The 17,015-nt window shown below is 42.4% G+C and overlaps 1 protein-coding gene across 1 annotated transcript; it reads right to left on the minus strand.

Annotated features, from left to right (window-relative positions):
* Nucleotides 1-11,217: 11,217 nt before the first annotated feature.
* Nucleotides 11,218-13,053, minus strand: LOC141164060 (general transcription factor II-I repeat domain-containing protein 2-like). The gene has a single exon (XM_073649223.1). It carries the CDS (start codon nucleotides 13,051-13,053, stop codon nucleotides 11,218-11,220), a length of 1,836 nt encoding a protein of 611 aa, XP_073505324.1.
* Between the last annotated feature and the right edge of the window lie 3,962 nt (nucleotides 13,054-17,015).

Raw genomic sequence — 17,015 nt, forward strand, 5'->3', positions numbered from 1 at the left:
CTTTGATTACTGCTTTGCACACTCTTGGCATTCTCTTGATGAGCTTCAAGAGGTAGTCACCGGAAATGGCCTTCCAACAATCTTGAAGGAGTTCCCAGAGATGCTTAGCACTTGTTGGCACTTTTGCCTTCACTCTGCGGTCCAGCTCACCCCAAACCATCTCGATTGGGTTCAGGTCTGGTCTCTGTGGAGGCCAGGTCATCTGGCGTAGCACCCCATCACTCTCCTTCTTGGTCAAATAGCCCTTACACAGCCTGGAGGTGTGTTTGGGGTCATTGTCCTGTTGAAAAATAAATGATGGTCAAACTAAACGCAAACCGGATGGAATAGCATGCCGCTGCAAGATGCTGTGGTAGCCATGCTGGTTCAGTATGCCTTCAATGTTGAATAAATCCCCAACAGTGTCACCAGCAAAGCACCCCCACACCATCACACCTCCTCCTCCATGCTTCACGGTGGGAACCAGGCATGTAGAGTCCATCCGTTCACCTTTTCTGCGTCGCACAAAGACACGGTGGTTGGAACCAAAGATCTCAAATTTGGACTCCTCAGACCAAAGCACAGATTTCCACTGGTCTAATGTCCATTCCTTGTGTTCTTTAGCCCAAACAAGTCTCTTCTGCTTGTTGCCTGTCCTTAGCTGTGGTTTCCTAGCAGCTATTTTACCATGAAGGCCTGCTGTACAAAGTCTCCTCTTAACAGTTGTTGTAGAGATGTGTCTGCTGCTAGAACTCTGTGTGGCATTGACCTGGTCTCTAATCTGAGCTGCTGTTAACCTGCGATTTCTGAGGCTGTTGACTCGGATAAACTTATCCTCAGAAGCAGAGGTGACTCTTGGTCTTCCTTTCCTGGGGCGGTCCTCATGTGAGCCAGTTTCTTTGTAGCGCTTGTTGGTTTTAGCAACTGCACTTGGGGACACATTCAAAGTTTGCCCAATTTTTCGCACTGACTGACCTTAATTTCTTAAAGTAATGATGGGCACTCGTTTTTCTTTACTTAGCTACTTTTTTTCTTGCCATAATACAAATGCTAACAGTCTATTCAGTAGGACTATCAGCTGTGTATCCACCAGACTTCTGCACAACACAGCTGATGGTCCCAACCCCATTTATAAGGCAAGAAATCCCACTTATTAAACCTGACAGGGCACACCTGTGAAGTGAAAACCATTTCCGGTGACTACCTCTTGAAGCTCATCAAGAGAATGCCAAGAGTGTGCAAAGCAGTCATCAAAGCAAAAGGTGGCTACTTTGAAGAACCTAGAATATAAGACATATTTTCAGTTGTTTCACACTTTTTTGTTAAGTATATAATTCCACATGTGTTAATTCATAGTTTTGATGCCTTCAGTGTGAATGTACAATTTTCATAGTCATGAAAATACAGAAAAATCTTTACATGAGGTGTGTCCAAACTTTTGGTCTGTACTGTATATATGTATATATTATACACACACACACACAAGATGCTATTCCGTCTGCAGCCACCACTAGGGGGAGCTGGAGAGCTTGCTGCATACTAATTTATTATTGGGTTCAATGTATAAGCAGTATTCCCTGAGCTCCACCTAGTGGCGGCTGCAGGTAGAGACTGTTTCATCTTGCAAATTTATGTCTCGCAGGAGATTCGGTGCTCTAAATCAGAAAAAAAGAATTCTGCTCGCTATAAATGTGTACGGTATTGAGAAATTACTCCGCATTAGAAATCACCTGTAGAATTTTTTTTTTCTTTATTGACGGCCATCCCAGTCGCCAGATTTTTTTTTTCTAAGGAAAGCTCCTTTGTTTTGTTTTTTATACCTGTCACAGATTTGTTGCAGAAATTTCTGCCCTTGTCTCATCCCTAGATGTCGGGAATTGGTTTTCTATGTAATGCTGAAATGGGGTGTCAGGGTACATGTGAACATATTACCTCCTCTGAAGTTGGTAGAGATTGATCATTGATTTTGTCTATTTATTCTATCCCACTATTGTAGAATTGTCTTATTCAACACTGGTCGTTCTTAGTATGCAGCCTATACGCAGAATACTGTAGAGTAGACCGTCGGGCCTTGGTGTGTGGTATCGGGCTATTAGCTCCACCAGAAATCTATCATTGACTATAACCACAACTTCCAAAGTTCTCATGAAGATTTTGGCTTTACTGTACTGCATGGTTTTCAGTCATTTTGTATTATCATTAATTTATTAAAATTAATAAAAAGTTTGAAACTTTCTCGAAGGTGTACCGGTCTTTTCACACAAAATCTGAAGATGTCTCCCACAAGTGAAAACTGCTTTTAGTGCACATTCCTGTCTAATATGTTTAGGAACTGTCCTAAATCTCCTACTTTAACTTGCCATCCACTCTTCATCAGTATTCTGCCAACACCCTAGGTGCTTGAACTTCCTTTACACTCAGTTCACAGCATGCTTTGGTCCTTTCTACTGTCCATTGGTTTGCCTGCTGAACTGAAAGCCCTCCTCTTTTTTATGACTTCATATAGTTTGACAGGACAGACAAAGATGAACCCACACTTACTGTAGAGCGACAAAGACCATACTATTTAGCTTTCCCCTAATTAGTTTTAATAAATTTCCTCCCATTGTGTTTGAGATGCAGATTATCAATATTTTGGTTGATAAAGCCTGTGGACAAATTTTTTTATGGGTTTCATGATTACACATTGGAAATCCTCATTGAACCCAGAGACTTATCAGCTATATGGCCAAAAGTATGCGGACAGCTAAATATCACACGTATATGAGCTCATTAGACGTCCTATTCCCAAAAGTATGGGCATTAATATGGATTTGGACCCTTTCATCTAGGTCCTTTACACCAAACTCATCATATCATGTCTATATGGACTTTGCGAATGGGGGCACAGGCTTTTTGGATCCGGAACAGAATCTTCCCCAAAATGTCCCACAATCTATTCCTGTTCACTTGGAATAAGGGGCCAAATCCTGAGAACCAACTCCCACCTCCACCACGTTTTACAGTAGCCACCATGTAACTCGGTGGATAGCATTCTTCAAAGGTTTTTCAATCCAGTACAGCAAATTAAAAGCAAAAAATTTTTTATTGCTGCTACGTTAAAATAGTAGCATATGAATGGAAAAAAAAAAAAGCTGACGCGTTTCGAGTCTGGATAGGTATGGAAAAATATCTCATGCCTTTTGAGTCTAGCTGACTCAATCTATGACAGGCATGAAAAAATATCAGATTTTTTGATCTATGATAGGCATGGAAAAATTTCTGACGTGTTTCGAATCTAGCTGACTTAACCTAGAACAGACATGGAAAAATACGGACGCGTTTTGAGTCTAGCTGACTTTTAATCTAAGATTAAGAGTCAGCTAGACTCAAAATGAGTCAGATATTTTTCCATGCCTGTACTACTATTTTAATGAAGTCACAAAGAATTTTTTTGATTTTAATTCTTTTTTTTTTCTGGATTGAAAAACCTTTTATAATCACTTTGAACAAAGTGTAAAATAGTATCATCGGAATAGAAAAAGTTGACACATTTAGAGTCTGGTTGACTCTTAATCTGCGATAGGTATGAAAAAATATCTGACGTGTTTCGAGTCTAGCTGACTCTTACTCTAAGATTTGGTGTCAACTAGACTCGAAATGCGTCAGATATGTTTCCATGCCTATGCTACTATTTTAATGTAGTCACAAAGAATTTTTTGCTTTTTGATTCTTTTTTTTCTGGATTGAAAAACCTTTTATAATCACTTTTAACAACGCTGCTTGATACCTCACAAGTGTTATTCGTGCACAGTGGAGAGGATTGCAGAGGAACCAGACTTAAGAACACACACACATATATCGGATAGGATGAGCTGTATCTGCAAACTTTCTTAAACTCTTTTATCGCTACTTCATTGAAATAGTAGCATAGGAATGGAAAAATACTGACGCGTTTTGAGTCTAGCTGACTCTTAATCTACGATAGGCATGGAAAATATCTGACGCGTTTTGAGTCTAGCTGACTAGTGATGAGCGAGTATGTTTTGTTAACCCTTTCGCCGAGTATGCTCGGGCGATCACCGAGTAGTTACAGCTGCTCGGTGATGTGTGTGCATGATTTGCAACTGTTTGACAGCTTTAATACATGTGAGGAATGTGTAAGAAATAGACATTCCTCCCATGTAATAAAACTGTCAAACAGTCGCAAATCATGCACACGGGAGTGATTCAAACATAACACCAAGCAGCTGTAACTACTCGGTGCTCGGCCTGAGCATACTCGGCGAAAGGGTTAACAAAACATACTCGCTCATCACTATCTAAGCTGACTCTTAATCTAAGATGGAGCATGATGATCTTTGACTCTGGTACTAGCACTTCAAAATTTGACAATGTGGTCTTACGCTTCGAGGTTGAGCCGTTGTTACTCCTAAATGCTTCCAATTCACAATAAAAGCACAGGGCAGATCTAGCAAGTTTGCATATAACTCAATGTATTCCTTTATATTAGCATTTTTGCTATTTTGGTTCTTGAAAAATTCAGAACCGTTAAGCTTCTACAGCCATAAAAATTGTGGACTGTTTAGCTTCTAAGGCCTTAAAAGTTCTGCAGTGTTTGGCTGCTAGAGCCTCTATGTATGGCAGTACACAGCGGGCTTCAGGATGAATTTCCAATGAATCTGCTGGTGATCTTGCTTAACAGCAGAGTCTGTAACCCTTATCTCTGTTCTGAACCATCTCCTAAGCTGATGATCCTGGGATACATGAAGGCTGCAGAAGCTAAACGGTCCCCAATTTTTAATGAAACCCTATTATAAAAAATTTAAGCCAAAAACATAAGCTTTTATCTCTTATCTCGATCGTTGCAGAAGTTAAAGGATCGACCTCAGTAAAAGTCTCTGTTTGCAGTGTACCATTGTCTCGACCATAACTGTACATAGGTGTAGCCTCCTGTACTGTCAGATTAGCTGCCTAATAAAGCTGGGCGTCCTGTATAATTATGGACACAGTATTAATAAGTCCTTGTCCCTGGCACGTATTCACAGGAAGTATATTTGGCATAACTGGATTATATGACCGGTTCCTCTTCTAAGGCTGGGCGGCACACATGGCACCCAGCGGGTAACACGAGGAGGGACTACATTGGCGGGAAGAATATAAAAAATTAAAATAGGAAGCTAGGAATAAATAACATTGCTGACTTCTAAGAAAGCTTAGTGAAAAATGTTATGTTACTTTATAAGCAGCAGCTACCAGGGACATCCACTGCCTCTTAAAGGAGCAAGATTTGCAAAACTTAAAGGAACACTAAACCTAGAAATTATTATTTAAATTTAAGCAAGAAATAAAGTTGGAGAGGTTGTCCATTCTAAATGCAAAATTCTAATTTCTAAATTTCTAATTTACTTTAATTCATTGTCATTTTAAATATCTTTCTTGCTGTTAGTGAACTAAAAAATAATTATATACAGTGGGGAAAATAAGTATTTGATCCACTGACGATTTTGCAAGTTTTCCCACCTACAAAGAATGGAGAGGTCTGTAATTTTTATCGTAGGTCACTTCACCTGTGAGAGACAGAATCTACAAATAAAAACCAGAAAATCACATAGTATGATTTTTAAATAATTAAATTGCATTTTATTGTAGAAAATAAGTATTTGATCACCTACCAACCAGCAAGAATTCTGGCTCTCACAGACCTGTTAGTTTTTCTTTAAGAAGCCCTCCTACTCTGCACTCATTACCTGTATTAATTGCACCTGTGTGAACTCGTTACCTGTATAAAAGACACCTGTCCACACACTCAATCACACTTCAACCTCTCCACCATGGTCAAGACCAAAGAGCTGTCTAAGGACACCAGGGACAAAATTGTAGACCTGCACAAGCCTGGGATGGGCTACAGGACAATAGGCAAGCAGCTTGGTGAGAAGGCAACAACTGTTGGCATAATTATTAGAAAATGGAGGAAACACAAGATGACTGTCAATCTTCCTCAGTCTGGGGCTCCATGCGGGATCTTGTCTCGTGGGGTAAGGATGATTCTGGGAAAGGTCAGGAATCAGCCTAGAACTACATGGGAGGACCTGGTCAATGGTCTGAAGAAAGCTGGGACCATTGTCTCAAACATTACCGTTAGTAACACACTAGGCTGTCCTGGGTTAAAATCCTGCAGGGCACGCACGATCCCCTTGCTCATACCAGCACATGTCCAGGCCTGTTTGAAGTTCACCAATGACCATCTTGGTGATTCAGAGGAGGCATGGGAGAAGGTCATGTGGTCAGATGAGACCAAAATAGAACTTTTTGGTATCAACTTTACTCGCCGTGTTTGGAGGAAGAAGAAGGATGAGTACATTGTGGGGGAAAACATCATTCTTTGGGGGTGCACCGTTTTAAAGGGAGGATGGATGGGATCATGTAGCATGAGATTTTGGCCAACAACCTCCTTCCCTCAGTAAGTGCATTGAAGATGGGTCATGGCTGGGTCTTCCAGCATGACAATGACCCGAAACACACAGCCAGGGCAACAAAGGAGTGGCTCCATAAGAAGCATATCAAGGTCCTGGAGTGTCCTAGCCAGTCTGCAGACCTGAACCCAATAGAAAATTTTTGGAGGGAGCTGAAACTCAATGTTGCCCAGTGACAACCCCGAAACCTGAAAGATCTGTATGGAGGAGTGAGCCAAAATCTCTGCCGCAGTGTGTGCAAACCTGGTCAAGAACTACAGGAAACATCTGACCTCTGTAACTGCAAACAAAGGTTTCTGGACCAAATATTAAGTTCTGTTTTTCTATTGTATCAAATACTTATTTCATGTAATAAATGCAAATTAATTATGTAAAAATCATACAATGTGATTTTCTGGATTTTTTTTTAGATTCTGTCTCTCATGGGTAAAGTGGACCTGCGATAAAAATTACAGACCTCTCCATTCTTTGTAGGTAGGAAAACTTGGCAGTGGATTAAATACTTGTTTTCCCCACTGTAATATATATCTACAGTACAGACCAAAAGTTTGGACACACCTTCTCATTTAAAGATTTTTCTGTATTTTCATGACTATGAAAATTGTACATTCACACTGAAGACATCAAAACTATGAATTAACACATGTGGAATTATATACTTAACAAAAAAGTGTGAAAAAACTGAAAATATGTCTTATATTCTAGGTTCTTCAAAGTAGCCACCGTTTGCTTTGATGACTGCTTTGCACACACTTGGCATTCTCTTGATGAGCTTCAAGAGGTAGTCACCGGAAATGGTTTTCACTTCACAGGTGTGCCCTGTCAGGTTTAACAAGTGGGATTTCTTGCCTTACAAATGGGGTTGGGACCATCAGTTGTGTTGTGCAGAAGTCTGGTGGATACACAGCTGATAGTCCTACTGAATAGACTGTTAGAATTTGTATTATGGCAAGAAAAAAGCAGCTAAGTAAAGAAAAACGAGTGGCCATCATTACTTTAAGAAACGAAGGTCAGTCAGTGCGAAAAATTGGGAAAACTTTGAAAGTGTCCCCAAGTGCGGTTGCAAAAACCATCAAGCGCTACAAAGAAACTGGCTCACATGAGGACCGCCCCAGGAAAGGAAGACCAAGAGTCACCTCTGCTTCTGAGGATAAGTTTATCCGAGTCACCAGCCTCAGAAATCGCAGGTTAACAGCAGCGCAGATTAGAGACCAGGTCAATGTCACATAGAGTTCTAGCAGCAGACACATCTCTACAACAACTGTTAAGAGGAGACTTTGTGCAGCAGGCCTTCATGGTAAAATAGCTGCTAGGAAACCACTGCTAAGGACAGGCAACAAGCAGAAGAGACTTGTTTGGGCTAAAGAACACAAGGAATGGCCATTAGACCAGTGGAAATCTGTGCTTTGGTCTGATGAGTCCAAATTTGAAATCTTTGGTTCCAACCACCGTGTCTTTGTGCGACGCAGAAAAGGTGAACGGATGGACTCTACATGCCTGGTTCCCACCGTGAAGCATGGAGGAGGAGGTGTGATGGTGTGGGGGTGCTTTGCTGGTGACACTGTTGGGGATTTATTCAAAATTGAAGGCATACTGAACCAGCATGGCTACCACAGCGTCTTGCAGCGGCATGCTATTCCATCCGGTTTGCGTTTAGTTGGACCATCATTTATATTTCAACAGGACAATGACCCCAAACACACCTCCAGACTGTGTAAGGGCTATTTGACCAAGAGGGAGAGTGATGGGGTGCTACGCCAGATGACCTGGCCTCCACAGTCACCAGACCTGAACGCAATCGAGATGGTTTGGGGTGAGCTGGACCGCAGAGTGAAGGCAAAAGGGCCAACAAGTGCTAAGCATCTCTGGGAACTCCTTCAAGATTGTTGGAAGACCATTTCCGGTGACTACCTCTTGAAGCTCATCAAGAGAATGCCAAGAGTGTGCAAAGCAGTCATCAAAACAAAAGGTGGCTACTTTGAAGAACCTAGAATGTAAGACATATTTTCAGTTGTTTCACACTTTTTTGGTAAGTATATAATTCCACATGTGTTAATTCATAGTTTTGATGCCTTCAGTGCGAATGTACAATTTTCAAAGTCATGAAACTACAGAGAAATCTTTAAATGAGGTGTGTCCAAACTTTTGGTCTGTACTGTATATCAATCTGTTTCTACTGCTGGGGGATTGTTACAGTGTATCAGTACTTATAATGATTATAATATTGTGTGGTTCAATTTCTGCTCTCCCCCGATCATAAGAACACAGGGCTAATAGCACTCCTGTATGTAAAGCTCGGCAGCTTCTTCCCCTTTCCCAGGTATAGGGTTATATTTTGCTTCTCCTTTCACATGGTCATCGGCTTGATTTCATGGAGCACCTATATGGATTAGACACACACCTTCATCTTCATGTCATTGATATAATGAGTGTAAAGAAATCACTTGTAAATGGCTGTAAAAGGGTGTTTCCTCATTTACTATAAAAGTTACATAGTAGTCCACTTCAATTCTTACTAAGATATAAAAAGAAAATTCTGCCAGTTAAATCTTAAATGAAAGCAATGATCTAATTCCTAGAAGTAACAACTTCACATTGTACAAAATGAGACTGGTATAATTGGCTTCTACGATATATTTCAAGTGATTAATGCTGTAATTCTGTCATGCTCCACAAGAGGGAGCATATGCACACGGAGATATATCATTTATTAATTATTATGTGTTGCTTATGTAGGGCCATCATATTCCACAGCACTTTACAGACATCTATGTCCATATCATCTATCTATCTATCATCTATCATCTATCTATTATCTATCTATTATCTATCATCTATCTATTATATATCATCTATCTATTATCTATCTATTATCTATCTATTATCTATTATCTATCATCTATCTATCTATTATCTATCTATCATCTATCTATTATCTATCTATTATCTATCTATCTATTATCTATCTATTATCTATTATCTATCCTCTATCTATTATCTATCTATCTATCTATTATCTATCTATTATCTATCTGTCTATCTATCTATCTATCATCTATCTATCTATTATCTATCTATTATCTATCTATTATCTATCTATTATCTATCTATCATCTATCTATTATCTATTATCTATCTATTATCTATCATCTATCGATCTATTATCTATCTATTATCTATCATCTATCTATTATCTATCTATTATCTATCATCTATTATCTATTGTCTATTATCTATCTATTATCTATCTATTATCTATTATCTATCCTCTATCTATTATCTATCTATCTATCTATTATCTATCTATTATCTATCTGTCTATCTATCTATCTATCATCTATCTATCTATTATCTATCTATTATCTATCTATTATCTATCTATCATCTATCTATTATCTATTATCTATCTATTATCTATCATCTATCTATCTATTATCTATCTATTATCTATCATCTATCTATTATCTATCTATTATCTATCATCTATTATCTATTGTCTATTATCTATCTATCATCTATCTATTATCTATCTATTATCTATTATCTATCTATTATCCATCTATTATCTATCTATTATCTATCATCTATCTATCTATTATCTATCTATTATCTATCATCTATCTATCTATTATCTATTATCTATCTGTCTATCTATCTATCTATCATCTATCTATCTATTATCTATCTATTATCTATCTGCCTATCTATCTATTATCTATCTATCTATTATCTATCTATTATCTATCATCTATCTATTATCTATCTATTATCTATCTATCTATCATCTATCTATTATCTATCTATTATCTATCTATCATCTATTATCTATCATCTATCTATTATCTATTATCTATCTATCATCTATCTATTATCTATCTATCTATCATCTATCTATTATCTATCTATTATCTATCATCTATCTATCATCTATCTATTATTTATCTATTATCTATTATCTATCTATTATCTATCATCTATCTATCTATTATCTATCTATTATCTATCTATTATCTATTATCTATCTATTATCTATCTATTATCTATTATCTATTTATTATCTTTCTATTATCTATTATCTATCTATCATCTATCTATTATCTATCGATCTATCTATTATCTACCATCTATTATCTATCATCTATCTATTATCTATCATCTATCTATTATCTATCATCTATTATCTATTATCTATCTATTATCTATCATCTAACTATTATCTATCTATTATCTATCTATCTATCATCTATTATCTATCTATTATCTATCATCTATTATCTATCTATTATCTATCATCTATTATCTATTATCTATCTATCATCTATCTATCATCTATCTATCATCTATCTATTATCTATCTATTATCTATCATCTATTATCTATTATCTATCTATTATCTATCTATTATCTATTGAAGTAAATGATGTGCACTGAGCAATCTCTTGTTATTAAATCGCTCAGTGCCCTGAGGCTGCCGTAGTTCTCAGCAGTGCGAGTCCTGCTGTTTACACAGGATGATGAACCGCCAACGTTAGCGGTCGCGTGACCCGTCACATGACTAAATGACGTCATGGCAGGTCCTTTTAGATCAGGGGTCTCAAACTCAATTTACCTGGGGGCCGCTGGAGGTAGATTCTGGGTAAGGCTGGGCCGCATCAAGTTTTCCACAAAAAATGCGCTTACAAAATATCATTATTCAGATTCAAATGTCTTTATTAACAGTTCTTTAACATTTAACTTTTAGAACATGAATGGACATAAACTGTTTGAACATGGCTTTATCTGCCTACTTCTTGCTGCTAGAGATCTGACAGCGCTTACTCTTGCATAGCCGAGCCACATTTGGCGTAAGTGAGGAAGCAGTTGAGACCCTCAGCACAGCTTGAAGATGAGCATCAGTAATTCTAGACCTGTACTTTGACTTATTGAAGTTCAAGGTAGAGAAGAGCTTTTCGCACAAGTATGTGCTCCCAAATAGACACATGGTCTGCTTGAACATTCGGGAAAGCTCAGGGAAGCTGGGGGGCAATTCTCTTAAAAATTGCCCAAGTTTGTCTGCTTTTCCACTCACATCCCTAAACTTGGCTTTGAGTTCAGAGTTACACTGCAGGTCAATGAGCTCTATCTGAAACACTGGAGGGGCATCTTGCACATCAAAGGAGAAGGGGTCTGCAAAAATTTGAAATGTGGCTCTGTGTCTCTTGAAGTCTGCAAATCTATGATCAAATTCCTCCTGTAGCCTCAAAATGACATCCACATACTCCTCATGACTGAATAGTGTGCCTGAATCAATGAGTGACTTGCATGCTGGGAAATGGCAAAGGTTTGTTTGAGAAAGCTGGTCTTTCCACAATATAAGTTTTGTAGAGAACGCTCTCACGCTGTCATAGGCAGCACTGACAAGTTGCCCCTGGCCTTGTAACCTCTTATTCAGTACATTAAGCTCATGTGCGATATCAACCAAAAAAGCTAAGTCCATGAGCCATTTTGGATCACTTAGCAAAGGAACAGAAGCCCCATCTTTCTCCATAAAAGCTTTCACTTCCGCTCTCAACTCAAAAAATCTCTTCAATACGTTTCCCCTGCTGAGCCAACGCACCTCAGTAAAGTAGAGCACATCCCCATATTCTGACTCTATTTCCTCTAAAAAAGCACGAAACATTCTGTGTTTTAAGCCCCTGGATCTGATTTGGTTGATGCATTTCACAACGAAAGACATCACGTTGTCAAACTTCAGGCATTTGCTGCAAAGGGCCTGCTGATGGATAATGCAGTGCAGAGCAATGACCTCCTCTAAACCTTCCTCTTCCTTTTTTTTATTAACAAGTGCCACCAGTCCTTTTTTCCTCCCGATCATTGATGGCGCTCCATCAGTTGTTATTCCGACAAACTTCCTCCAAGGCAAACCAGCATTCTGAAAAGCATCACACAGCTGGTGAAATATCTCTTGGGCGGTGGTCTGGCCATGCATTGGAACTAGTGAGAGCAACTCCTCTGTGACTTCAAAATTGTCATCAACACTCCGGACATAGATTGCAAGCTGGGCAGTGTCGGTGATGTCTGTGGTCTCATCAAGAGCGACTGAGTATACACTGAAACATTTTATTTTCTCACACAGTTGATCATAAATGTCACTTGAAAGGTCAGAAATGCGCTCTGCCACGGTGTTGGAAGAAAGGCTGACGTTGCTAAACTGACCTTTCTTTTCTGGAGAGATAATACTTGCAGCCTGTAACATGCACTTTTTTATAAATTCCCCTTCTTTAAATGACTTTCCTGCTTTAGCAATCATCATACTAACTACGTAGCTGGCTTCGACTGCTGCATCATTCTCTTTGGTTGCTTTCTTAAAGAAATCTTGTTGCCTCAGCAGACATGTCTTAAGTTTAGCAACCTGGTTGGCTCTCTCATCTTCCTGGTACTTTGCATACTCCTCAGCATGTCTAGTTGTGTAATGACGCTTCAAATTGTATTCTTTGGGCACTGCAACTTTCTCTGTGCAAATAAGACAAGTTGGGATGCCCTTGTGCTCAATAAAGAAATATTGCTTTTCCCACTTTTCCTGAAATTGTCTGTGCTCATCATCAACCTTTCTCTTCACTGCAGGCTTTGAGCAAGACATATTTGGGGCTGCGTAGCAAAAACTTAGGCCTATGGTGCCTTGAGATACCCACTTCAGCACAAGGTGCTCTGGATGAGCGGAAATAGAGTTTCCCAGTCCCCCTAGCTGCCTAGCATGACCTTCGGCAACATTAAAGAGGACCTGATTTTTACTCACAGGAGTAGCCAAATACCTTTAGGGTGGGCACGCACCTGGTCTGGTTTATAAAAATAGCACTCCTCCACTCTGCTGTGCCCCCCTGTATATTTCTTGCCCTGTATGCTAATACTGAGCATCAAGGAGGAAGAGACGCCGGGGTTTCTCAATGGGCGTCTCCTTCTCCATGTGCCTCAATCCAATCACAGTGAGAGTCACAGCCAGGAAGAAAAAAACTCCTTGTCTGTGACACTCTTTGATGTGATTGGATCACAACACAGCCAGGGAGAAGGAGACGCCCATTGAGAAACCCCTGCGTCTCCTCCTCCCATGCAGGGCCTCCAATGGCAGAACGTCCTGTCGCCTGACTGGGAAGAAGAAGAAAAAAAGTGGGGCGTGGAGAGCGTGACTGACAGGCTGGAGAGCCTGTCAGTCACGCTCTCCACGCCCCACTTTTTTTTTCTTCCAAGCCTGCACTAGATTGAAAACAAAAGAAGAAGCTGCTGTCATGGCGTCTCCCAGCGCAAGGGAAGCCCCGAGCTGGGAGACGTGTCTTCTCTATGAACGCGCCCTGTGCACCGAGGGGTCCCAAGCTCCTACCCCCCCCCCCCCCGGTACTTGCCTCTCCGTGTCCCTCCCATCGAAGAAGATGAAGTCGCCGCTCTGAACGCACTTGGTGCAGGTCAGCCTCCGGCGGTGTTACACAGCGGGCAGCGCTCCACCGCCACTTACTCCCCCTGGTGAGACGCCGAGGTACTGTACTTGGCGGTGGAGCGCTGCCCGCTGTGTAACACCGCCGGAGGCTGACCTGCACCAAGTGCGTTCAGAGCGGCGACTTCATCTTCTTCAAGTACCGGAGGGAAGGGGACTAAGGTGGCTAAGTGCTTTTGACGCGCCCCTGGGCCTGTGTCGCGCTGCGTTGCGCACGCGGGAGCTTACCCGGAGCCGGATCTCTTGAGGGTTGTAGTCTCGTGGCGGTGACCCGGTCCGTACCCAGGGAGTCAAACTGAGCGGCGATGTAACAGCGGTAGATGCAGGACGACTACGCCACCCGTTGAATGCAGCTATGGAGCTGCCGCTGCAGGACAGTCCGCTGAGGCCGGTGGATGGATGGTGCAGCGTAGATGGTATAACCCCCAACGGGAGGGGTATGGCCTCAGGGCAGCAGATGTGGATGATGGGGGTAGCAGGAACCACTCAGAGACGGTGCGGTGTAATTCAGGGTCTTTACTGGTAACAACGATAGACCCTCCCGGAGTACTTGCTAGTGAACGGGGCCTGGTCAGTCCTTGAGCAGATGGGATCTCCCCTGGCCAGGCGGAGTTGTAGGCCTCCCAAACTGACTGTACTCTTCTGGCTACCTTGCTAGAAGCGGATATAAGTAGCCCACGTCCCTGAGTGTACCGTGTGGTGCTCACCTGTATGGCCGGTGACTCGGGGCCTTCTAATGGCTTCCGCTCCACGATGGCGGTGCTGGTCCCACGCGTGTGACCGTGCCTTCGGGTTTCTGGGCCTGAGGACCTGAAATCCCCTGCCGGTCGGCTTCTGCTGCTGGGTAAGAGTTAGTCCCCACAGCCTCGGACGCCGGGTCCGGTAAGAAAGCTTCTCAGTCAGGGCGAGCTCTGCAGCTGCCAGCCCCTGACTCGTAGTAATATTGCTCCCACTGAGCTTCTGCTGTTTCTACTCTCCTTGACTGACTAACCCTGCCTCAGCCCAGGGTTTATACAGGGGAAGTTCTTCCCCTCCCAATACTGGGCAGGAGGTGTGGCATGCACAGGATCCCTGACCAAAGGACCTCCCACCTGCTCTCAGACATAACATTACATTACTGTGGAAAACCAGACCCCTGGGGTGCCACATTCCCCCCTAGTGAAATTTAGTACTCCGGGACTAAACATTTTTTTGTAACATAACAAAGTATAAACAATAACATTACAATAAGGAAACACATAAAGCTGGTCACGGCGTGTCCGTAACCGGGTGCAGTCTTTGAAGAAAGCAAGGTGTCCATTTCACCAAAACAGGGAGACGTAACCAGGTAGGGGTCTGTCCTACCCCGAGTCCTTAACAGTCTCTAGTCCATCCTGGGTTACGCTCCAACTATGTACAAGGATTCCCGGTAAATCCACCAAGGATTCCTAAAAATAACTGGAAACACAAAATTATACACAAGCAACAATACACAGATAAACATAAATAAAACAATTTATACACTTCAAATCCTCCAGCGTGCGGGTAACTGGCCTCTAGTGGCCCTAGTAGACCTACGGAGCTGACTGTCTAGCCCTGAACTACAGGGTGTAGGAGCTGTCAAGGGTAAACTGGGCAGCTGTCTACCGGCTCTTTGTCTCACTAGGGGTACGGCAGGCTCACTATAAGCAGAGGGTTGATCCTCCTGTTCTGCTTGTGTGGAGTCTTCTGCCTCCTGGACCGGCTGTTCTTCCAGCTCTACCTGTTGCTCCGTAGGTGCTTGGGATGCTGGTTGGAGGAAGGTGAGTACGGGTACCACAACTGCACCATTGACTTGAGTCCAAGACCGAGGGAAGTCCCCGAGCACAGTACTAACCATATCTTCCCTTTCCTCTACGGGTCGATGGTCTTCTTGTTCCTCTTCAGGGTTCCTCAGTTGTTCGGGACACTTCTTCAGGTGGTCCCGGGATACAATGGCTGTGGTTTCCCCTCCGTCTTTACTGATGGTACAAACCTTCGGGTTCTCGTGGCTTGAGGGCAGTACGGTGTACGGGTCCTTCTCCCACTGGTCATCCAACTTGTGGAGCCGTCTCTTCCTCTTCAAGACCTGCTCTCCGGGTACCAGGGGAACAGCGGGAGCATACTGGTTGTAAGTTTTCTCTTGTCTTTCCCTAGCCTGACAGAGACTTCGCTCCACGCTCTCCTGTACTCTCCGGTACTGCTGCTGCCTCTCTGTGTCCCAGTCTGTTTCTGGTGAAGTGTCCTCGGGTGTCAGGACTCCCATTTCCAGGTCAACAGGTAACTTACCAGGTCTTGCCCTCATTAGGTAAGCCGGGGTACAGTTGGTGGAACCTACCGGGATGTGGTTGTATAGGTCCACCAGATCGGGCAACTTCTCAGGCCACAGACTGCGTTCTTCCAGGGGCAACGTTTTTAGAAGATCCATTACCACCTGGTTCATTTTCTCACAAAGTCCATTAGTTTGCGGATGGTAGGGTGTCGTCCTTATCTTCCGGCAGCCATACAGATTGCAGAATTCCTGGAAGACCTCTGCTTCAAAGGCAGGTCCCTGGTCCGTCAGCACTTGGTCCGGGTACCCGTGTGGACGGCAAAAGTGCTGCTGGAAGGCTCTAGCTGCTGTTTGAGCCGTTAAGTCCTTGACGGGGACGACAACCAGAAACCGGGAGTAATGATACACGATGGTTAACGCGTAGACGTAGCCACTTCTGCTTGGGGTCAGTTTTACATGATCCAAGGCTACCAGTTCCAACGGTTGCCGGGTGACGATGGACTGCAGGGGAGTCTTCTGGCTGGCACGGTCCTTCCTTCTCAGGTTGCACGGGCCACAGTCTCTGCACCACTTCTCGATGGTTCCCCTCATGCCTACCCAGTGGAACCGCTCGCGCAGCAGGAACTCCAGCTTCTTCCACCCGAAGTGTCCAGCTCCGTCGTGGTATGCCTCCATCACCATGGCTGCGTCTCTTCGTGGCACCACTACTTGCCAGAGTAATTCATGCGTCCGGGAGTTAACCATTCTGCGGCACAACTTCCCTTTGTAAAGGAACAGTCGACTCTTCTCTGCCCATAGTTGTTTGGCTTCCTCCGGAGCGTCTGGTTCAAGGCGAGCCTCCGGCCGA

The sequence above is a fragment of the Phyllobates terribilis genome, unplaced genomic scaffold (assembly GCF_046119375.1).
Source record: "Phyllobates terribilis strain yellow unplaced genomic scaffold, ASM4611937v1 Scaffold_10__3_contigs__length_209671492, whole genome shotgun sequence".
In the NCBI taxonomy this organism is placed as follows: Eukaryota; Metazoa; Chordata; class Amphibia; order Anura; family Dendrobatidae; genus Phyllobates; species Phyllobates terribilis.

Coding starts and splice junctions, on each gene's coding strand:
- LOC141164060 (XM_073649223.1), bottom strand. CDS start 13,053: ATGTCTTGCTCAAAGCCTGCAGTGAAGAGAAAGGTTGATGATGAGCAC.